The sequence below is a fragment of the Carcharodon carcharias genome, chromosome 18 (assembly GCF_017639515.1).
Source record: "Carcharodon carcharias isolate sCarCar2 chromosome 18, sCarCar2.pri, whole genome shotgun sequence".
NCBI classification, from domain to species: Eukaryota; Metazoa; Chordata; class Chondrichthyes; order Lamniformes; family Lamnidae; genus Carcharodon; species Carcharodon carcharias.
In genome coordinates, this window is record NC_054484.1 from 85,898,062 (window position 1) to 85,925,261 (window position 27,200).

A 27,200-nucleotide genomic window follows, 5' to 3' on the forward strand; every position below is an offset into this window, starting at 1 on the left:
CACCCCTCTCTCAAACACACTCACCCTCACTCACGCACACACTCTCTCTCTCTCACACACTCACCCCTCTCTCTCAAACATACTCACCCTCTCTCTCACACACTCACTCTCTCTCTCTCTCTCACACACTCACCCCTCTCTCTCTTTCACACACTCACCACCTCTATTGCTCATCCCCTCTCCCGCTCTCACACACACACTCACCTCTCTCTCTCACACACACTCACCCCCTGTCTCTCTCACACACTCACCCCCTCTCTCTCACACAAACTCACCCCCTCTCTCTCATACACACACACTCACCCCCTGTCTCTCTCACACACTCACCCCTTCTCTCTCATACACACACTTACCTCCTCTCTCACACACACACTCACACCCGTCTCTCTCACACACTCACCCCTTCTCTCTCATACACACACTTACCTCCTCTCTCACACACACACTCACACCCGTCTCTCTCACACACTCACCCCTTCTCTCTCATACACACACTCACCTCCTCTCTCACACACACATTCAGACCCTCTCTCTCACACACACACTCACCTTCTTTTCTCTCTCATAAACACACTCACCCCTCTCTCTCTCATAAACACTCACCCCCTCTCTCTTTTGCACACTCACCCCCTCTCTCTCATACACACACAATCACCTCCTCTATCACACACACACTCACCCCCTGTCTCTCTCACACACTCACCCCTTCTCTCTCATACACACACACTCACCTCCTTTCACACACATTCACCCCTCTCTCTCACACACATGCTCACCCCCTCTCTCTTTCACAAACTTACGCCCTCTATCTCTCACACACACTCACCCCCCTCCCACTCTCTCACACACACACACTCACACACACTCTCTCTCATAAATGTTCACCCTCTCTCTCTTTAACACACTCACCCCCTCTCTCTCACACACACTCACCCCCCTCTCTCACACACACTCACCCTCTCTCTCCATCACACACACACTCACCCCTCTTTCTCACACAAACCAACCCCTCTCTATCTCACACACACACAACCCTCTCCCTCACACACTCACCCCCTCTCTCTCACACACACTCACCCACCTCTCTCTTTCACACACTCACCCTCCCCTCTCTCTCACACACACTCACCCCCTCTCTCTCATACGCACACACTCACCTCCTCTCTCATACACACACTCACCCCCTGTCTCACACACTCACCCCTTCTCTCTCATACACACACTCACCTCCTCTCTCACACACACATTCAGCCCCTCTCTCTCACACACATTCACCCCCTCTCTCTCACACACACACTCACCTCCTTTTCTCTCTCATACACACACTCACCCCTCTCTCTCTCATAAACGCTCACCCCCTCTCTCTCCCTCACACACACTCACCCCTTCTCTCTCATACACACACACTCACCTCCTCTCTTTCTTTAACACACACTCACCCACCTCTCTCTTATGCACACTCACACTTCCCTCTCTCACACCCACACTCACACCCCTCTATTATGCACACTCAATCCCTCTCTCTCTCACACAGACACGCACCCCCTCTCTCACACACACTCACCAATTCTATCTCTCACACACATACACTCACCACCCTCTCTCAAAGTCACACTCACCTCCTCTCTCACACACACTCACCACCTTTCTCTCTCACAAATGCTCACCCCCTCTATCTCTTTCACACACTCATCCCCTCTCTCACTCTCTCACACACAATCACCCCTCTCTCAAACACACTCACCCTCACTCAAGCACACTCACTCTCTCTCTCTCTCTCTCTCACACACACCTCACCCCTCTCTCTCAAACATACTCACCCTCTCTCTCACACACTCACTCTCTCTCCCTCTCTCACACACTCACCCCTCTCTCTCTTTCACAAACTCACCCCCTCTATTGCTCTTTCACACACAATCACTCCTCTCTTTAACATATATATTCACTGCCCTCTCTCTCTCACACACACTGACCCACATCTCTCTTTCACACACTCACCTCCCCTCTCTCTCACACACACTCACCCCCTCTCTCTCATACACACACACTCACCTCCTCTCTCACACACACAGTCACCCCCTGTCTCTCTCTCACACTCACCCTTTCTATCCCACACACACTCACCCCTTCTCTCTCATACATACACATTGAGCTCCTCTCTCTCTCGCACACACACTCAACCCCCTCTCTCTCACACACACTCACTTCTTCTTGCTCATACACACCTCCTCTCTCTCACACACGTTCACCCCTCTCTCTCTTTCACACACATTCACCCCTCCCTTTCACACACATGCTCACCCCCTTTCTCTCTTTCACATACTCACCCCCCTCTATCTCTCACACACACTCACCCGCTCCCACTCTCTCACTGACACACACTCACACACTCTCTCTCTCATAAATGTTCACCCTCTCTCTCTTTAACACACTCACCCCTCTCTCTCACTCACACTCACTCTCTCTCTCTCACACACACTCACCATCTCTCTCTCACACACACACACACTCACCCCTCTCTCTCACACAAACTAACCCTACTCTATCTCACACATACTCAACCCTCTCCCTCACACACTCATCCTCTCTCTCACACACAATCACCCCTCTCTCTCTTTCAGACACAATTACCCCCTCTCACACACAAGCTCACACCATCCTCTCTCTTTCACACACTCACCCACTCTCTCACACACACACACTCACCCCTTTTCTCTCATACATACTCATTCACCTCCTCTCTCTCTCACACACACACTTGACCCCCTCTCTCTCACACACATTCACCTCTTCTCTCTCATACACATACTCACCTCCTCTCTTTCTCTATCACACACCCACTCCCTCTCTCTCTTTCACACACACTCACCCCCTCTCTTTCACACACACACTCACCCCTTTCTTTCACACACTCATCCCCTCTCCCGCTCTCACACACACACTCACCTCTCTCTCTCTCACACACACACTCACCCCTTTCTCTCTCACACACTCACCCCCTCTCTCTCTCACACACACTCACCCACCTCTCTCTTTCACACACTCACCCTCCCCTCTCTCTCACACACACTCACCCCCTATCTCTCATACACACACACTCACCTCCTCTCTCATACACACACTCACCCCCTGTCTCTCTCACACACTCACCCCTTCTCTCTCATACACACACTCACCTCCTCTCTCACACACACATTCAGCCCCTCTCTCTCACACACTAATCCGCTCTCTCTTACACACACTCATCCTCTCTCTCTCTCGCACACACTCATCCCTCTATGTCTTTCACACACATTCACCCCCTCTGTCTCACACACACACTCACCCTCTTTTCTCTCTCATAAACACACTCACCCCTCTCTCTCTCATAAACGCTCACCCCCTCTCTCTCTTTCACACACTCACCCCCTCTCTCTCATACACACACACTCACCTCCTCTCTCTCACACACACTCACCCCCTGTCTCTCTCACACACTCACCCCTTCTCTCTCATACACACACACTCACCTCCTTTCAGACACATTCACCCCTCTCTCTCACACACATGCTCACCCCCTCTCTCTCTTTCACATACTCACCCCCCTCTATTTCTCACACACACTCACCCCCTCCCACTCTCTCTCACACACACACTCACACACTCTCTCTCTCATAAATGTTCACCCTCTCTCTCTTTAACACACTCACCCCCTCTCACACACACTCAACCTCTCTCTCATACGCACTCACCCTCTCTCTCCCTCACACACACACTCACCCCTCTCTCACACAAACCAACCCTTCTCTATTTCACACACACTCAACCCTCTCCCTCACACACTCATCCTCTCTCTCACACACAATCACCCCTCTCTCTCTTTCAGACACAATCACCCCCTCTCACACACAAGCTCACACCATCCTCTTTCTTTCACACACTCACCCCCTCTCCCACTCTCTCAAACACACACACCCCTATCTCTCTCACACACACACTCACCCCCTGTCTCTCACACACACTCCCCACCTCTCTCTCTCATAAATGCTCCCCCCTATCTCTTTCACACACTCATCCCCTCTCTCACTCTCTCACACACACTCACCCCTTTCTCAAACAGTCACCCTCACTCACGCACACTCACTCTCTCTCTCTCTCACACACACCTCACCCCTCTCTCTCAAACATACTCACCCTCTCTCTCACACACTCACCCTCTCTCCCTCTCTCACACACTCACCCCCCTCTCTCTTTCACACACTCACCCCCTCTATTGCTCTTTCACACACGCTCACTCCTCTCTTACACATATATATTCACTGCCCTCTCTCTCTCACACACAGTCACCCACCTCTCTCTTTCACAAACTGACCCCCTCTCTCTCTCACACACACTCACCCCTCTCTCTCACACAAACACACACTCATCATCCTCTCTCACACACACACATTCACCCTCTTCTCTCTCACACACACACACACTCACCCACTCTCTGTCTCACAAACACACTCACTCCCCCTCTCTCTTACACACACACTCACTCCCTCTCTCTTACACACACTTAATTCTCTCTCCTTCTCACATGCACATTCACCCCCTCTCTCAACCACACACACTCGCCTCCCCTCTCGCTCACACACACTCACCCCTTTTCTCACAAGCGCACTAACCTCCTCTCTCTCACACATACTCACCCCCCTCTCCCTCACACACAAACAGACACACACATTCACTCCCTCTCTCACACACACTCACCCACTCTCTCTCTCACACATATACACCCACCCCCTATCCCTCACACACACACAGACACTCACTCCCACTCTCTCTCACACACACACTCACCCCCTCTCTCACACACACTCACCAATTCTATCTCTCGCACACATACACTCACCACCCTCTCTCACACTCATACTCACCTCCTCTCTCTCACACACACTCACCACCTCTCTCTCTCATAAATGCTCACCCCCTCTATCTCTTTCACACACTCATCCCCTCTCTCACTCTCTCACACACACTCACCCCTCTCTCAAACACACTTACCCTCACTCACGCACACTCACTCTCTCTCTCTCTCACACACATACGCTCACCCCCTCCCTCTCACAAACACTCACCCCCTCCCTCTCACATACACTCACCCCCTCTCACACACACACTCACTCCCTCTCTATTTCACACACTCACCCCCTCTCTCTCAGACACACTCACCCCCTCCCTCTCAAACACACTCACCCCCCTCTCTCACACACACTCACCCCCTCCCTCTCACACACACTCACCCCCTCCCTCTCACACACACTCACCCCCTCCCTCTCACACACATTCACCCCCTCTCTCACACACACTCACTCCCTCCCTCTCACACACACTCACCCCCTCTCTCTCACACACACTCACCCCCTCTCTCACACATACTCACCCCCTCCCTCACACACACTCAACCCCTCCCTCTCACACACACTCACCCCCCTCTCTCACACACACTCACCCCTCCCTCTCACACACACTCAACCCCTCCCTCTCACACACACTCACCCCCTCCCTCTCACACACCCTCACCCCCTCTCTCTCACACACACTCACCCCCTCCCTCTCACACATACTCACCCCCCTCTCTCACCCACACTCACCCCCTCTCTCACACACACTCACCCCCTCCCTCTCACACACACTCACCCCCTCCCTCACACACACACTCACCCCCCTCTCTCAAACACACACTCACCCCCTCTCTCACACACACTCACCCCTCTCTCTCACACGCACCCTCACCCCCTCTCTCACACACGCTCACCCCCCCCTCACACACACTCATCCCTCTCTCTCACACGCACGCTCACCCCCTCTCTCACACACACTCACCCCCTCTCTCTCTTTCACACACACTCACCCTCTCTCTCTCTTTCAATTCACTCACGCCCTCTCTCACACGCACTCACCCCCTCTCTCAAACATACTGTTCCCCTCCCTCTCACACACACTCACCGCCTCCCTCTCATACACACTCACCCTCAGTCCCTAACACACACACACCCTCTCTCTATTTCACACACTCACCCCATCTCTCTTTTTCACAACACTCACCCCCTCTCTCACACACACTCACCCCTCTCTCTCACATGCACGCTCACCCACTCTCTCTTATGCACACTCACACTTCCCTCTCTCACACCAACACTCACCCCCCTCTGTTATGCACACTCAATCCCCCTCTCTCTCACTCACACACTCACCTCCTCTCCCACTCTCACACACACTAACCTGCCCCTCACTTACACACATTCATCCTCCCCTCTCTCACACCCACACTCACCATCTCTCCCTCACACACACTCACCCACTCTCTCTCACTCACACTCACCCCTCTCTCTTATGCACACTCACCCTCCCCTTTCTCACACCCACACTCACTCCTCTCTCTTATGCACACTTACCCCATCTCTCACTCACACACTCACCCTCTCTCTCTCACACATACTCACCTGGTCTCTCTCTCACACACACTCATCCTATCTCTTTCACTCACACTCACCCCTTCTCTCTCATGCACACACACTCACCACTCTCTCTCTCTCAAACACACTCATCCCTCTCTCACACACACTCACCCTCTCTTTCACACACACTCACCCCCTCTCTCACAGAAACACTCACCCCTTCTCTCTCTCACAAACACACACTCATCCTCCTCTCTCACACACACACATTCACCCTCTTCTCTCTCACACACACACACTCACCTACTCTCTGTCTCACAAACACACTCACTCCCCCTCTCTCTTACACACACACTCACTCCCTCTCTCTTACACACCCTTAATTATCTCTCCCTCTCACACGCACATTCACCCCCTCTCTCACTCACACACACTCACCCCTTTTCTCACAAGCGCACTAACCTCCTCTCTCTCACACATACTCACCCCCCTCTCCCTCACACACAAACAGACACACACATTCACTCCCTCTCTCACACACACTCACCCACTCTCTCTCTCACACATATACACCCACCCCCTATCCCTCACACACACACAGACACTCACTCCCACTCTCTCACACACACACACTCACCCCCTCTCTCACACACACTCACCAATTCTATCTCTCGCACACATACACTCACCACCCTCTCTCACACTCACACTCACCTCCTCTCTCTCACACACACTCACCACCTCTCTCTCTCATAAATGCTCACCCCTCTATCTCTTTCACACACTCATCCCCTCTCTCACTCTCTCACACACACTCACCCCTCTCTCAAACACACTCACCCTCACTCACGCACACTCACTCTCTCTCTCTCTCTCATACACACACACCCAACACCCTCTCTCACACTCATACTCACCCTCACTCTCTCACACACTCACTTATCTCTCTCTCTCTCACAAACACACACTCACCCTCCTCTCTCACACACACACTCACCCCCGCTATCTCACATGAACTCACTCCCTCTCTCTCACACACACTCACTTATCTCTCTGTCTCACACACACTCACTCACGCTCTCACACACGCACTTGTCCCCCTCTAAGTCACACATACTCAACCCCCTGTCTCTCACACACACTCACCCCCACTCTCACACACACTCACCCCATCTCTCTCTTTCACACACACTCACCCCCTCCCTCTCACACAGTCATCCTGTCTCTCACACACATGCTCACCCCCTCTCTCTCTCATACACACACACTCACCACCCTCTCTCACACTCACACTCACCCACTCTCTCTCAGACACACTGACTCCCTCTCTGTCTCTCACACACTCTCACCCCCTCTCTCACTTACACGCACACTCACCCCTCTCTCTCACACACACATTCACCCCTTCTCTCTCTCACACACACTCTTATTTCTCTCTCTCTCACACACACTCACCCCCTCTCTCACACACACATTCACCTCCTCTCTCTCTCACATACACAATCACCCCTTTTCTCTCTCACACACACTCACTTCTCCATCTCTCACACAAACACTCACCCCCTCTCTCTCACACACACTCACCCACTCTCTCACACACATGCTCACCACCTCTCTCTCTCACACTCACACTCACCCCTTCTTTCTCACACACACTCACCCCCTCTCTCTCTCACACACACACTCACCTCCTCTCTCTCACACACATGCTCACCACCTCTCTCTCTCACACTCACACTCACCCCTTCTTTCTCACACACACTCACCCCCTCTCTCTCTCACACACACACTCACCTCCTCTCTCTCACACACACTCGCCCCCCTCGCTCACACATACTCATCCCTTCCTTCTCACACACATTCACCCCCTCTCTCATGCACAGTCACCCCATTTCTTTCACACACTCACCCCATCTCTCTCCTTCACACACACTCACACCCTCAAACTCATACTCACACACTGTCATCCCATCTCTCACATACACTCACCCTCCTCTCTCACAAACACACACTCACCGTCCTCTCTCTCTCTCACACACACTCACCCCCTCTCTCTCTCACACTCACTTCTCTCTCTCTCACACACACTCACCACCCTCTCTCTCACACACATTCTCCCCTTCTCTCACACTCACACTCACTTCTCTCTCTCACCAAGCCTATAGATGATTTATCTGCTGCTACAGTTTTTGGCAGCTCTGGATTGTGGTGTACTAGAATTTCTGGTGAAATTAGAAGATTTTTGATCTTGTCTAAAGTATTTTGCTGGTCCCTGTTCTAGCACCAGTGTGGTCCTGAAGGACTCAGCACACAAAGGATGCCATAGGATCAGCAGAAGTTAAAGTTTCCCTGCTGCATCTCCATGATGTGACCCTGTCACATTGCGCAAGCGACCTGCCATCAGCCAGACAGGAGCCAGACATTCACAGATGTGAGAATCTAAGGAGTGTCCCCACTGCATGTCATCATGAACCTCCTGGAATGTAGGGACTATGGGCATCCGCTGTGTCTCCATGACAGGGGCCTTATCACAGAGGGTATTCATGCTGCCATCAGCCAGACTGGAGTCAAACATTCACAGATGCAATATGAGGATCTAAGTGCATGTTATATCTCTAGAAACCATCCTTTCATCTGCTTTTGTGTCTGTGCATTTGGGGAGTGGGCATTTGTTGTGTTTATATTTCAGGTGTTGTGCAAATAAATTTTTATCTGTCCTTTTGATTTAAACTTACATGAAAGCTTGTTTGTGTTTGTTCTTTTAAGTCATATCCGGAAGCGTTAAGACATTCTTTCTCAAAAATGTATCCTGTTGCGGTCAGCCAAGAGATGAAAAAGTGAGAAAATAATCCCACATTGCTTCCCATCTGTAACAAACTGAAATACCATCATTAGGGCAATGGTATCTTGAGCCTTTTCCCCTTGTCAGTTCAATTCATGTTGTTCAGCTGTTAAATATACTTCAAGCTGATGTGGGAGGAGACCAAGGAATCCTCAGAGGATATCACACACCCTGAGGAATCACCATCACATGACTGATGTCCCTCTTCCACTAGCTCAGATGCACACACCTCAGTGGAGACTTGAAGGCAGCTAGTTACTTTGTCGCATGGTAAATGACACATCACACATGCTGGAGACAGGGTCAGCAGGGGACAGTCCCCATCGGAGGGTGCAGGACGCTTCTAGATCTGTTCAGCTGGATGTAGATGCTGAGCCTCGAAGGTCATCCCCAAAATGGAAACTTGTGGAGCAGCAATGGGGAATGTGTGAACTTCTGTTAGGTTTTGCGGAGAGGCTGCGCATGATTGGAGAGAGATTGGAGGAATCTGTCTCACCATGAGTGCCATGATCTCTCAGGCCTTTGTGCTGCTATCTATTGAAGTGCAGCAAAGAGTTTTCTAGCTCTTGGTTAGCAGGGAGGTTCAGATGGGGGCATGAGAGGGAAAATGGAGAAAGGACACATTTTCCCACACCTCTCCCCTCTCCCTCAAACCCCTCACCTCTCAGGACCCGATATGCTGCCTCCTGCCCTGATGATTGAGTCTGCCCCTGCACAGGTGGTGGTGGGACAGTGTTTGGTGGGTCCCTCACAGTCTCCTAAACCCAGAGGATGTCCACCTTGAGCATCCTAACAGTCAGAGCTGGGGAAGGAGCAGCCTGTCTCCAGCTCAACTGAAACCACAGGGGTAGCACCACATAGGAGTAGTAGAAAAAGGAAGATATAGGGTTTGTAATTTCACAAAGGGATTCAGTGGATGTATATCACAATGCCAATATCATACTGAATGTATAATTGTTAATGAATCACACAATTTATTTGAAATCTGTCCTGTCAACTCAATGGTTACCTCCCAAAATCCATATGGAATGTTATGACCAGAGCATAGGATGTACAAAGGCTGTGAAGATGATGGAAGGATTTATGACTTTCTTTATTCCTTCATGGAATGGCAAGGCCAGCATTTGTTGCCCATTCCTAATTGCACTTGAGAAGGTGAGCTGCCTTCCTGAACTGTGGGAATGGTTAGCGTTGTGAGGTGGGAGGGAGGCAAAGGGATTAACATTTCATTACCATATGGCTTCCTGCACTCAGGTTATCTGAAACATGCATGTATGAGCCCATCATGGGGGCTCCTCTGGTAGCCTGCTGAGTGGTTGCAGGCACCCTGGCCACGTCCTCCTCCTTGTCTTTCCCAGAGAGCCATGTTATGTACAGCAGACCACTGTCAATTCTTGGCACCCTTACTGATGCATGCTGAAGAACGCACCCAGATCTATCCAGACACCATTTTCAGCAACCCACTGACTTGTTCAATGATCACCTGAGTGGTCATGTGACTCTTTTGTACCTGAATCTGTGATTGGACTCGTCAAAGGTGCCATCAGCCAGCTCATCAGAGGGGCTATAAAAAGTGCTTTACAGAGGCGTGTGTTTCATTTTTGAAAAGATGAGTTTATGTTATCATGTTCAAGGATCAAGTGGAACCTGAATGGTGACATGTTGAGTTTAAACAAGTTCATGACAGAGTACAACATGCAGGTCTACAGCAGTCCAGATTGGGCAGGGTGGCTGGCATGCACAAGCAGCTCTTTCTTTCTTCTTCTTAATCCACTCCCTTTCTTGGTGCCTTAAGTCTTCTCGACTTCTCTTACTCCTCAGGAATGTGTGACCCAGAGTCTTCCTTCAGAGTCCCTGTCCACTATTTACTGCACTGAGTCCTGCCAAAGTCTTTTAGTTTATATACTTTATAAGACATGGACCAAGATGGATTGGTCTTGTTGCTTCTAGAGTTTAACTTTAGTTTGAAACACCCTATCAAACATGTTCTTGGTCTAAACCACTGGGCTCAAAATCCTGCCTTTAATTCCATTCATCTGCCATTAACTTCTTGAGTCTTTGCACATAACATCTGTTGTTCATCAATCACTCATACCTCGTCCTTTCCTTATCGCATCTCAAGTTGTTTTCCCTGACCAGTTTCATCCTTCAAAATGTTATGACGCGGCAGACGATGTTTGCCAGGTGGATCAAATCAACGAGGGAAACTTGTTCACGTGGTCACAACTGTTTTGCAATTTGTATTTTATTTCGAGATGCATGCCATGAATTCAGAAATAATATGACCACCACGACTTCAGAGGTTTTTTTAGAAAACTAAATTAAACATTTATTAACAAAAGAAAAGATTTCAAGCACATACATAGGTCTATAAATTACAACTATAATAGCTCCTAAAACCCCTAATTAATCTGACTCCCAGTTACACCTCCATTAAGGCAACAGTGAAAACAAATAGATTTAAACAGATGCAGACAAAGAAACACAATACCCTGGACAGGAGAATTCAAAGTGAGTTTTCTCAGCTTTGGTTCCTGTAGGAGTCAACTTGATGCACAGAGGCTGGAGGCTTTTCACACTTGTGTTAGATCTTAGAATTCCTTCTCCCCTGACGCATAGCCTTGTCTTCTTAATACATGTTTCTCCCTTTATGATACAAATTCCGTTGTTCCGATATGTCTTTGGAACTTTATCCTTCTTATAATATAAATTTTTTCATAGAACTAATTTTATCAAGTAACCTTTGGGAAAAATAAACACTCTTCAGCTTAGCTTAATTTGGCTAGGCTACCATCTCTTTGAAATTTAAACGAATATAATTTATGTAAAAGTGCAAATTTTCCTTACACCTCACATTCTAAAACTTCAGCCATGTTTAGATATTTAGCATTTCAAACCTAGCTTCTTTTGGATGACTCAAAGCCTCCAGGCAAGCTGTCTCTAATTCAATTAAATTCCACACACACACCAACATATACACAGAGAAGCTATCCAAACCCCACTATTAACCCACTTTTACAATAAATCCAAATAATATTTTGAAAATTATTACATTTTCTTGACAAAAGAAACATTTAATCTCCAGCTTTCAAAACTAACTTGCAGAAATTCTGTGAATTTCTCTCACCATTTATTCATGGCCAAAGGTGTTCATAAGGCCATTGTACATGCTGGCAATCCAGTCTACCTTTCTTATTCCTTATCAAACTATTGAACAATAATAAAAATAGCTGGAAAAACTCAGCAGGTCTGACAGCATCTGTGGAGAGGAAGACAGAGCTAACATTTCGAGCATCAGAACTCTTCAGACTCTTGAGACAGACTCTTCTGATGAAGAGTCACATGGACTCGAATCTTTAACTCTGTCTTCCTCTCCACAGATGCTGTCCCTGCTGAGTTTTTCCAGCTATTTTTGTTTTTGTTTCAATATTTCCAGCATACCCAGTATTTTGTTTTTATATTATAATAATGTTGCTCACCAAAATAATTTCTATTCTACTTCTACACATTAATTAGGACCAGTAGGGTCCTAATTAAGTAAGGTTGAATGAAAAAGCTAAAGCAATTTTGTAATATGGGTGTTTGTTTTAAGTACTTACCAGTTGCTCTCCCATGATTGCTGAGGCCTTGTCTGACCATGGGCCCCTTTTGGAACTAGGTACAACTGTCATCCCTAAGAATAATCACTCCATTGATTTTTATATGCTAAAGACACTTTATAAAATTGTTGCTGCTTATTCTAAAGGGAGTTTAGTAGACAAATGTAAAATAATTAGTCTGGAACCAGGGAGCCAAAAGTAAATAAGTTACATGAGACAATGGGATAAGGTATTGATCTGGAGGTAGACCTAGGACAATGAAACCATCAGGCCTGCTTAACCAGGATTTAAATATGTCAACAAGGACATTGAGTTGTAATATCAGAGGGAAAGGGTACAAGACAGATGTGTTGGTGTTATTTTATACAGTGCTGGTCAGAGGTTGTTGGAAGCACTGTGGTGAAGATATTCTTACTTCTGAGATTGACAGGGGGATGCAACCAAGTTCCTCATTTGGAGGACAGCTTCAGTAAATTATTGGAAGACTTCAAAACGGAGATCCACTTTCCAAGTTGAGTGATCGTGGATAATTGGGATTGGAGGAGATGTAGGGAAGGTGACTAAATGACTAGGTGGAATTGAGGAAAATGGTGTGAAACTCAAATGGTGGATTTGGATGTCGTGAGAGGGTGGGTAGAAAGGATTGAGGTATATGGTAAAAGAGGTTGGGTAGGTGTAGTTCAGGGTGAGAAAGTGGGCAGGTGTGGATTAGGGCTGTGTTAAGAAGGTGGGTAGCTGAAATTGAGGTATATGGGGAGATGGTGGATAGGTGCAATTGAGGGCTATGATGGTGAGGGTGAGGGATATGCTGAGAAGGTAGATAGATGGGATTGAGGAATATTATGAGGAAGTGGATATGTGGAATTCAATGCACAAGAAGGTGAGGCCATGGGATTGAGGAATATGTTTCGAAGGCAGGTAGGACTGAGGAATATTGGAAGAAGTTGGGTAGGTGGGATTGAGGAAAGCAATGTGTTGAGGATTTAGGTCAATAGGATTGAGAAATGCATTCATGGTGGGGTTGAAGGCTTGGGTCAATGGGATTGAGGAATGCCTTCATGATGGGGTTGAAAGTTTGGGTCAATGGGATTGAAGAATATGTTGAGTATTTGTGTTGATGGGATTGAAGAATATATTGAGATTTTAGGGTGGTGGGATTTTTATTTTCTTTATTGAGATGTGGGCTGCACTGGCAAGGCCATCATTTGTTGGCCACCCCTAATTGCTCTTGGCTTGCTTGCTAGGCCATTTCAGAGCCAACCACATTGCTGCAGGTCTGGAGGCTCATATAGGTCAGGATGGCATATTTCCTTCTCTAAAGGGCATTAGTGAACCAGATGGGTTTTATGACAATCAATGATAGCTGCACAGTCACAATTACTAAGGCTAGCTTTCATTTCCGAAGTTATTAATTGAATTTCAGTTCCACCAACTGCCATGGTGGGATTGGAATCCATGTTGCCAGTGCATTAGCCTGGCCTTCTGGATCACAGATATACTGACATTACCACTACGCCACTAAGCTACCATCTCCTCTTTGAGGGACATGTTCAGGATTTGGGCTGATGTGATTATGGAATGCGTTGAGGGTTTGGATCAATGGGGTTTTGAACACGAACAGGTTATCATTGGGTTTCATTCTTCTCCCTACAAAGTTTGTATTTTTAATCTGTGCTGTTATTAAAATCTGGGAAGAATATTCTAGAAAATTTGTATGATTTACCAGGTTTGCTGAATTCAGATTTAGATTCAGATTCATAAGATCACGATTATTTGTGATTTCAATTCTCATATAGAAATATTGCAATTCTATATTTCACACTTGACAATCTTTAATTTGTCTCAAAAATACAGAGGTTTAGATGGTTTATGAATATAATTTATACATGAGAAATATTTGCCATTAGTTTCATAGATTCAGTTTGGTTTTCTGAAATACCTGGGCTGATTGTTGGGCTGTCCTGATTCATATTCTGCCTTATCCATTCCAAGTACTTGTAAACTTTAGTATAAATTCCATATTTTCCCTCCCGGGCACACCCTTCACCCCAGCTTACAATTCCTGTTAAAAACCAACTGCCCTTGTACTGTGTGACATGAGGTCCTCCGCTATCTCCTTTACAGGAGTCTTTCAGTGCATTCTTGTAACCTGCACAGAACATGTTTTCAGTAATGTTATGATCAGTAGTCAGACGGCACACAGATGTCCGAACCAGTGGTACTTGGAGTTTCTGTAGCGTGTAGGCGACTGTCCCAGACTCCAAGCGCCTCCCCCAGCCACTCACTATGGAGTATCGGATTTGCCTCAGCTCGAACAAAGCAAAACGGTGCTCAGGTAAACAGACAGGGACTGTATAATCATCCAGAACCACAGGAACATCGAGTTTTAGCAGCGCAATGTCATTGTCAACAGTTTTCTTATTGTAGTTCTCATGTAAGATCAGCCTTGACACATTCCTTACTTGCTCAGTAAATTCTTCTTTCTTTAGCTGGTGTTCACCTTCAGACAGAAAGTTAATTATGCAACACTGTTTAAATCAACCTAGTTACAATTTAGAGGCAAACTGGAAATTAACAGTTTCTGCTCTTAAACGCATCCCCCTAACCAATCACAGCCCAAAACACACTGGCAACCCATTCAACCAATCATATTCATGAACCATGCCACTCCCGGTCATTCAATTTTCCAAACGACCTACTTGGGAAAAGGAATATGAAATCAATATGTTCAATATAACAGTGCTTAAAACAGCTGAGTGGTCAATCCCACATGATCTAAACTAACAGACAATCCCAAACCAATCAAATCCTGAATACACAATCCTGAACCAATCTAATCCTGACTACACAATTCCAAACCAATCAAATCCTGAATACACAAACCCAAACCAATCTAATCCTGAATACACAATCCCGAACCAATCTAATCCTGAATATACATTCGTGAACCAATCTAATCCCGAATTCACAATCCTGAAACAATCTAATCCTGAATACACAATCCCGAACCAATCTAATCCCGAATACACAATCCTGAAACAATCAAATCCTGAATACATAATTCCAAACCTATCTAATCCCGAATACACAATCCTGAACCAATCTAATCCTGAATACACAATTCCGAACCATTCTAATCCTGAATACACAATTCCGAACCAATCTAATACTGAATACACAATTCTAAATCTATCTAATCCCGAATACACAATCCTGAACCAATCTAATCCTGAATACACAATCCCAAACTAATCTAATCCTGAATACACAATTCCAAACCTATCTAATCCCGAATACACAATCCTGAACCAATCTAATCCCGAATACACAATCCTGAACCAATCTAATCCTGAATACACAATGTCGAACAAATCTAATCCTGAATAAAAAACCTCAAAGCCATTTAATCCTGAATACATAACACTGAACCAATCAAATCCCAACCACACAATCCTAAATGAATATACTCATGAATACTCAATCCCAAATAAATCCCAAATGTGCAATCCCAAACCAATCTAATCCTGAATACTCAATCCCAAACGAATCAAATCCTGAATTCATAAACCCAAACCAATCTAATCCCGAATATACAATCCTGAACCAATCTAATCCCAAATAAACAATCCCAAACCAATCAAATCCTGAATACACAATCCCAAACCAAACAAATCCTGAGTACACAATCCCAAACCAATCTAATCGTGAATACACAATCGCGAACCAATCTAATCCCGAATACACAATTCCGAACCAAACTAATGCTGAATACACAATCCTGAACCAATCAAATCCTGAATACACAATCCCAAACCAATCTAATCCTGAATACGCAATTCCAAACCCATGTAAATCTGAATACACAAAGCCAAACCAATCTAATCATGAATACACAATCCTGAACCAATCTAATCCTGAATACACAATCCCAAACCAATCTAATCCTGAATAAACAATCCCCAAACTAATAAAATCCTGAATACACAATCCCGAACCAATCAAATCCTGAATTCATAAACCAAAACAAATCTAATCCAGAATGTACAAATCCAAATCAATCTAATCCTGAATACACAAACCCAAACCAATCAAATGCTGAATTCACAATCCCGAACCAATCTAATCCTGAATACACAATCCCAATCCAATCAAATCCTGTATACACAAACCTGAACCAATCTAATCTGAATACACAATCCCAAACCAATCTTATACTGAAAACACAATCCTGAACCAATCTAATCCCGAATACACAGTCCTGAAACAATCTAATCCTGAAGACACAAACCTAAATCAATCTAATCCCGAATACACAATCCCAAACCAGTCAAATCCTGAATACATAATTCCGAACCAATCTAATCCTGAATACACAATTCTGAACCAATCTAATCCTGAATACACAATTCTAAATCTATCTAATACCGAATACACAATCCTGAACCAATCTAATCCCGAATACACAATCCCGAACTAATCTAATCCTGAATACGCAATTCCAAACCTATCTAATCCCGAATATACAATCCTGAACCAATCTAATCCCGAATAAACAAACCTGAACCAATCTAATCCTGAATACACAATGTTGAACCAATCTAATCCTGAATAGAAAACTTCAAAGCCATTTAATCCTGAATACATAACCCTGAACCAATAAAATCCCAACAACACAATCCTAAATGAATATACTCATGAATAGTCATTCACAAATAAATCCTAAATGTGCAATGCCAAAGCAATCTAATCCTGAATACTCAATCCCAAACCAATCAAATCCTGAATTCATAAACCCAAAACAAACTAATCCCGAATATACAATAGTGAACCAATCTAATCCCAAATACACAATCCCAAACCAAACAAATCCTGAACACACAATCCCGAACCAATCTAAACCTGAACACACAATCCCGAACCAATCTAAATCTGAATACACAATCCTGAACCAATCAAATCCTGAGTACACAATCCCGAACCAATCTAATCCTGAATAAACAATCCCGAACCAATCTAATCCTGAATACACAATTCCAAACCTATCTAATCCCGAATACACAATCCAAAACCAATCTAATCCTGAATACACAATCCCGCACCAATCTATTCCTGAATACAAAATTCCGAACTAATCTAATCCTGAATACAAAATTCCAAACTTATCCAATCCCGATTACACAATCCTGAACCAATCTAATCCTGAATACAAAACCTCAAAGCCATGTAATCCTGAATAGATAATCCTGAACCAATCAAATCCCAACCACACAATCCTAAATGAATATACTCATGAATACACAATTCCAAACAAATCCCAAATGCACAATCCCAAACAATTTAAATCCTGAATAAACAATCTCGAACAAATCTAATCCTGAATACACAATCCCAATCCAATCAAATCCTTAAAACACAATCCCGAACCAATCTAATCTCGATTACACAATCCTGAAACAATCTAATCCTGAATACACAATCCTGAAGCAATCTAATCCCGAACACAAAATCCTGAACCAATCTAATCCTGAATACACAATTACGAACCAATCTAATCCTGAATACACAATTCCGAAACAATTTAATCCTGAATACAGAATTCCAAACCTATCTAATCCCGAATACACAATCCTGAACCAATCTAATCCTGAATACACAATCCCCCAAAATTTTAATCCTGAATACACAATCCCAAACAAATCTAATCCTGAATACACAATCCCAATCCAATCAAATCCTGAAAACACAATCCCGAATCAATCTAATCCTGAATACACAATCCTGAAACAATCTAATCCTGAATACACAATCCTGAACCAATCTAATCCCGAATACAAAATCCTGAACCAATCTAATCCTGAATACACAATTACGAACCAATCTAATCCCGAATACACAATCCAAAGCCAATCTATTCCTGAATAGAGAATCCCGAACCAATCTAATCCTGAATACACAATGCCAAACCAATCTATTCCTGAATACACAATTCTGAACTAATCTAATCCTGAATACACAATTCCAAACTTGTCCAATCCCGAATACACAATCCTGAACCAATCTAATCCAGAATACAAAACCTCAAAGCCATGTAATCCTGAATACATAAACCTGAACCAAACAAATCCCAGCCACACAATCCTAAATGAATATACTCGGTAATACACAATTCCAAACAAATCCCAAATGCACAATCACAAACAAATTTAATCCTGAATACACAATCCCGAACAAATCTAATCCTGAATACACAAGCTCAAACCAATCAAATCCTGAATAGACAATCCCGAAACAAACAAATCCTGAATTAACAATCCCAAACAAATCTAATCCCAAATGTATAAATCCGAACCAATCTAATCCTGAATACACAATTCTGAACCAATTTAATCCTGAATACAGAATTCAAAACCTATCTAATCCCGAATAAACAATCCCGAACCAATCTAATACTGAATACACAATTCCGAACTAATCTAATCCTGAATACACAATCATGAACCAATCTCATCCTGAATACACAATTCTAAACCTATCTAATACCGAATACACAAGCTTGAACCAATCTAATCCCGAATACACAATCCTGAACTAATCTAATCCTGAATACACAATTCCAAACCTATCTAATCCCGAATATACAATCCTGAGCCAATCTAATCCCGAATACACAATCCTGAACCAATCTAATCCTGAATACACAATGTTGAACCAATCTAATCCTGAATAGAAAACTTCAAAGCCATTTAATCCTAAATACATAACCCTGAACCAATAAAATCCCAACGACACAATCCTAAATGAATATACTCATGAATAGTCATTCGCAAATAAATCCTAAATGTGCAATCCAAAACCAATCTAATCCTGAATACTCAATCCCAAACCAATCAAATCCTGAATGCATAAACCCAAAACAAAGTAATCCCGAATATACAATAGTGAACCAATCTAATCCCAAATACACAATCCCAAACCAAACAAATCCTGAGTAAACAATCCTGAACCAATCTAATCACGAATACACAATCCCAAACCAATCTAATCCTGAACACACAATCCCGAACCAATCTAAACCTGAGTACACAATCCAAAACCAATCTATTCCTGAATACACAATCCTGAACCAATCTAATCCTGAATACACAATCCCGCACCAATCTATTCCTGAATACAAAATTCCGAACTAATCTAATCCTGAATACAAAATTCCAAACTTATCCAATCCCGATTACACATTCCTGAACCAATCTAATCCTGAATACAAAATTTCAAAGCCATGTAATCCTGAATAGATAATGCTGAACCAATCAAATCCCAACCACACAATCCTAAATGAACATACTCATGAATACACAATTCCAAACAAATCCCAAATGCACAATCCAAAACAATTTTAATCCTGAATACACAATCCCAATCCAATCAAATCCTGAAAACACAATCCCGAACCAATCTAATCTCGAATACACAATCCTGAAACAATCTAATTCTGAATACACAATCCTGAAGCAATCTAATCCCGAATACAAAATCCTGAACCAATCTAATCCTGAATACACAATTACGAACCAATCTAATCCTGAATACACAATTCCGAACCAATTTTATCCTGAATACAGAATTCCAAACCTATCCAATCCCGAATACACAATCCTGAACCAATCTAATCCCGAATATACAATCCCAAAAAATTTTAATCCTGAATACACAATCCCGAACAAATCTAATCCTGAATAGACAATTCCAATCCAATCAAATCCTGAAAACACAATCCCGAACCAATCTAATCCTGAATACACAATCCTGAAACAATCTAATCCTGAACCAATCTAATCCCGAATACAAAATCCTGAACCAATCTAATCCTGAATACACAATTACAAACAAATCTAATCCTGAATACACAATTCCGAACCAATTTAATCCTGAATACAGAATTCCAAACCTATCTAATCCCGAATACACAATCCTGAACCAATCTAATCCCGAATACACAATCCCAAAAAATTTTAATCCTGAATACACAATCCCGAACAAATCTAATCCTGAATACACAACCCCAATCCAATCAAATCCTGAAAACACAATCCCGAACCAATCTAATCCTGAATACACAATCCTGAAACAATCTAATCCTGAATGCACAATCCTGAACCAATCTAATCCTGAATACACAACCCCGAACCAATCAAATCCTGAATTCACAATCCCAAACAAATCTAATCCCAAATGTACAAATCTGAACCAATCTAATCCTGAATACACAATCCCAATCCAATCAAATCCTGAAAACACAATCCAGAACCAAACTAATCCAGAATACACAATCCTGAAACAATCTAATCCTGAATACACAATCCTGAACCAATCTAATCCCGAATACAAAATCCTGAACCAATCTAATCCTGAATACACTTTTACGAACCAATCTAACCACAAATACACAATCCAAAACCAATCTATTCCTGAATAGAGAATCCCGAACCAATCTAATCCTGAATACACAATGCCAAACCAATCTATTCCTGAATACACAATTCTGAACTAATCTAATCCTGAATACACAATTCCAACCTTGTCCAATCCCGAATACACAATCCTGAACCAATCTAATCCTGAATACAAAACCTCAAAGCCATGTAATCCTGAATACATAATCCTGAACCAATCAAATCCCAGCCACACAATCCTAAATGAATATACTCACGAATACACAATTCCAAACAAATCCCATTTGCACAATCACAAACAAATTTAATCCTGAATACACAATCCTGAACAAATCTAATCCTGAATACACTAGCTCAAACCAATCAAATCCTGAATAGACAATCCCGAAACAATCAAATCCTGAATTAACAATCCCAAACAAATCTAATCCCAAATGTATAAATCTGAACCAATCTAATCCTGAATACACAATTCTGAACCAATTTAATCCTGAATACAGAATTCAAAACCTATCTAATCCCGAATACACAATCCTGAACCAATCAAATCCCGAATACACAATCCCGAACCAATCTAATAATGAATACACAATTCCGAACTAATTTAATCCTGAATACACAATCCTGAACCAATCTAATCCTGAATACACAATCCCGAACCAATCTATTCCTGAATACACAATTCCGAACTAATCTAATCCTGAATACACAATTCCAAACTTATCCAATCCCAATACAAAATCCTGAACCAATCTAATCCTGAATACAAAACCTCAAAGCCATGTAATCCTGAATACATAATCCTGAACCCATCAAATCCCAACCACACAATCCTAAATGAATATACTCACGAATACAAAATTCCAAACAAATCCCAAATGCACAATCCCAAATAAATTTAATCCTGAATACACAACCCCGAACCAATCAAATCCTGAATTCACAATCCCAAACAAATCTAATCCCAAATGTACACATCTGAACCAATCTAATCCCGAATACACAATCCAAAACCAATCTATTCCTGAATACACAATCCCGAACAAATCTAATACTGAATACAAAATCCCAAACCAATCTATTCCTGAATACACAATTCCGATATAATCTAATCCTGAATACACAATTCCAAACTTATCCAAATCCCAATACACAATCCTGAACCAATCTAATCCTGAATACAAAACCTCAAAGCCATGTTATCCTGAATACATAATCCTGAACCCATCAAATCCCAACCACACAATCCTTAATGAATATACTCACGAATACACAATTCCAAACAAATCCCAAATGCACAATCCCAAATAAATTTAATCCTGAATAGACAATCCCGAACAAATCTAATCCTGAATACACAATCTCAAACCCATCAAATCCTGAATACACAATCCCGAAACAATCAAATCCTGAATTCACAATCTCAAACAAATCTAATCCTAAATGTACAAATCTGAACCAATCTAACCCTGAATACACAATCCCATTCCAATCAAATCCTGAAAACACAATCCTGAATGAATCAAATCCCGAATACACAATCCTGAAAGAATCTTATCCTGAATACACAATCCTGAACCAATCTAATCCCGAATACAAAATCCTGAACCAATCTAATCCTGAATACACAATTACGAACCAATCTAATCCTGAATACACAATTCCGAACCAATTTAATTCTGAATACAGAATTCCAAACCTATTTAATCCTGAATACACTATCCTGAACCAATCTAATCCCGAATATTCAATCCCGAACCAATCTAATCCTGAATACACAATCCTGAACCAATCTATTTCTGAATACACAATTCCAAACCTATCTAATCCCGAATACACAATCCAAAACCAATCTATTCCTGAATACACAATCCCGAACCAATCTAATACTGAATACACAATCCCGAACCAATCTTTTCCTGAATACACAATTCTGAACTAATCTAATCCTGAATACACAATTCCAAATTTATTCAATCCCGAATACACAATCCTGAATACATAATCCTGAACCAATCAAATCCCAGCCACACAAACCTAAATGAATATACTCGTGAATACACAATTCCAAACAAATCCCAAATGCACAATCTCAAATAAATTTAATCCTGGATAGACAATCCCGAACAAATCTAATCCTGAATACACAATCCCGAACCAATCAAATCCTGAATTCACAATCTCAAACAAATCTAATCCTAAATGTACAAATCTGAACCAATCTAACCCTGAATACACAATCCCATTCCAATCAAATCCTGAAAACACAATCCTGAATGAATCAAATCCCGAATACACAATCCTGAAAGAATCTTATCCTGAATACACAATCCTGAACCAATCTAATCCCGAATACAAAATCCTGAACCAATCTAATCCTGAATACACAATTACGAACCAATCTAATCCTGAATACACAATTCCGAACCAATTTAATTCTGAATACAGAATTCCAAACCTATCTAATCTTGAATACACTATCCTGAACCAATCTAATCCCGAATATTCAATCCCGAACCAATCTAATCCTGAATACACAATCCTGAACCAATCTATTTCTGAATACACAATTCCAAACCTATCTAATCCCGAATACACAATCCAAAACCAATCTATTCCTGAATACACAATCCCGAACCAATCTAATACTGAATACACAATCCCGAAACAATCTTTTCCTGAATACACAATTCTGAACTAATCTAATCCTGAATACACAATTCCAAATTTATTCAATCCCGAATACACAATCCTGAATACATAATCCTGTACCAATCAAATCCCAGCCACACAAACCTAAATGAATATACTCGTGAATACACAATTCCAAACAAATCCCAAATGCAAAATCCCAAACAAATTTAATCCTGAATACACAATCCCAAACAAATCTAATCCTGAATACACAAGCTCAAACCAATCAAATCCTGAATACACAATCCCAAACCAATCAAATCCTGAATTCACAATCCCAAACAAATCTAATCCCAAATGTACAAATCTGAACTGAATTCACAATCCTGAACCATTCTAATCCTGAATACACAATCCTGAACCAATCAAATCCTGAGTACACAATCCCGAACCAATCTAATCCCGAATACACAATTCCAAACCTTTCTAATCCCGAATACACAATCCTGAACCAATCTATTCCTGAATACACAATCCTGAACCAATCTATTCCTGAATACACAATTCCGAACTAATCTAATCCTGAATACACAATTCCAAATTTATCCAATCCCGAATACACAATCATGAACCAATCTAATCCTGAATACAAAACCTCAAAGCCAAGTAATCCTGAATACATAATCCTGAACCCATCAAATCCCAACCACACAGTCCTAAATGAATATACTCACGAATACACAATTCCAAACAAATCCCAAATGCACAATCCCAAACAAATCTAATCCTGAATACACAAGCTCAAACCAATCAAATCCTGAATGCACAATCCCGAACCAAACAAATCCTGAATTCACAATCCCAAACAAATCTAATCCCAAATGTACAAATCTGAACCAATCTAATCCTGAATACACAATCCCAATCCAATCACATCCTGAAAACACAATCCTGAACCAATCAAATCCCGAATACACAATCCTGAAACAATCTAATCCTCAATACACAATCCTGAACCAATCTAATCACGAATACACAATCCTGAACCAATCTAATCCTGAATACACAATTATGAACCAATCTAATCCTGAATACACAATTCTGAACCAATTTAATCCTGAATACAGAATTCCAAACCTATCTAATCCCGAATACATAATCCTGAACCAATCTAATCCCGAATACACAATCCCAAAAAATTTAAATCCTGTATACACAATCCCGAACAAATCTAATCCTGAATACACAATCCCAATCCAATCAAATCCTGAAAACACAATCCCGAACCAATCTAATCCTGAATGCACAATCCTGAACCAATCTAATCCTGAATAAACAACCCCGAACCAATCAAATCCTGAATTCACAATCCCAAACAAATCTAATCCCAAATGTACAAATCTGAACCAATCTAATCCTGAATACACAATCCCAATCCAATCAAATCCTGAAAACACAATCCAGAACCAAACTAATCCAGAATACACAATCTTGAAACAATCTAATCCTGAATACACAATCCTGAACCAATCTAATCCCGAATACAAAGTCCTGAACCAATCTAATCCTGAATACACTTTTACGAACCAATCTAATCACGAATACACAATCCAAAACCAATCTATTCCTGAATAGAGAATCCCGAACCAATCTAATCCTGAATACACAATGCCAAACCAATCTATTCCTGAATACACAATTCTGAACTAATCTAATCCTGAATACACAATTCCAAACTTGTCCAATCCCGAATACACAATCCTGAACCAATCTAATCCAGAATACAAAACCTCAAAGCCATGTAATCCTGAATACATAATCCTGAACCAATCAAATCCCAGCCACACAATCCTAAATGAATATACTCACGAATACACAATTCCAAACAAATCCCATTTGCACAATCACAAACAAATTTAATCCTGAATACACAATCCCGAACAAATCTAATCCTGAATACACTAGCTCAAACCAATCAAATCCTGAATAGACAATCCCGAAACAATCAAATCCTGAATTAACAATCCCAAACAAATCTAATCCCAAATGTATAAATCTGAACCAATCTAATCCTGAATACACAATTCTGAACCAATTTAATCCTGAATACAGAATTCAAAACCTATCTAATCCCGAATACACAATCCTGAACCAATCAAATCCCGAATACACAATCCCGAACCAATCTAATAATGAATACACAATTCCGAACTAATTTAATCCTGAATACACAATCCTGAACCAATCTAATCCTGAATACACAATCCCGAACCAATCTATTCCTGAATACACAATTCCGAACTAATCTAATCCTGAATACACAATTCCAAACTTATCCAATCCCAATACAAAATCCTGAACCAATCTAATCCGGAATACAAAACCTCAAAGCCATGTAATCCTGAATACATAAACCTGAACCCATCAAATCCCAACCACACAATCCTAAATGAATATACTCACGAATACAAAATTCCAAACAAATCCCAAATGCACAATCCCAAATAAATTTAATCCTGAATACACAACCCCGAACCAATCAAATCCTGAATTCACAATCCCAAACAAATCTAATCCCAAATGTACACATCCGAACCAATCTAATCCCGAATACACAATCCAAAACCAATCTATTCCTGAATACACAATCCTGAACAAATCTAATACTGAATACAAAATCCCAAACCAATCTATTCCTGAATACACAATTCCGATATAATCTAATCCTGAATACACAATCCCAAACTTATCCAAATCCCAATACACAATCCTGAACCAATCTAATCCTGAATACAAAACCTCAAAGCCATGTTATCCTGAATACATAATCCTGAACCCATCAAATCCCAACCACACAATCCTTAATGAATATACTCACGAATACACAATTCCAAACAAATCCCAAATGCACAATCCCAAATAAATTTAATCCTGAATAGACAATCCCGAACAAATCTAATCCTGAATACACAATCTCAAACCCATCAAATCCTGAATACACAATCCCGAACCAATCAAATCCTGAATTCACAATCTCAAACAAATCTAATCCTAAATGTACAAATCTGGACCAATCTAACCCTGAATACACAATCCCATTCCAATCAAATCCTGAAAACACAATCCTGAATGAATCAAATCCCGAATACACAATCCTGAAAGAATCTTATCCTGAATACACCATCCTGAACCAATCTAATTCCGAATACAAAATCCTGAACCAATCTAATCCTGAATACACAATTACGAA

The 27,200-nt window shown here is 42.3% G+C and overlaps 2 protein-coding genes across 2 annotated transcripts in view; both read right to left on the bottom strand.

Annotated features, from left to right (window-relative positions):
* The window catches only part of LOC121290472 (coagulation factor X-like), an 87,737-nt gene extending 74,799 nt beyond the window's left edge, over positions 1 to 12,938 (bottom strand). The window contains exon 1 of the mRNA XM_041210911.1: positions 12,867 to 12,938. Within this exon, the coding sequence (XP_041066845.1) occupies positions 12,867 to 12,938 (72 nt within the window). The remainder of the gene's footprint in view (positions 1 to 12,866) is intronic.
* Positions 12,939 to 14,746: 1,808 nt separating this feature from the next.
* LOC121290473 (coagulation factor X-like) lies at positions 14,747 to 20,212 on the bottom strand. The gene is made up of 2 exons (XM_041210913.1): positions 20,209 to 20,212; positions 14,747 to 15,366 (listed from the first exon to the last, which is right to left on the bottom strand). Exons 1-2 carry the CDS (start codon positions 20,210 to 20,212, stop codon positions 14,747 to 14,749), a joined length of 624 nt encoding a protein of 207 aa, XP_041066847.1.
* Between the last annotated feature and the right edge of the window lie 6,988 nt (positions 20,213 to 27,200).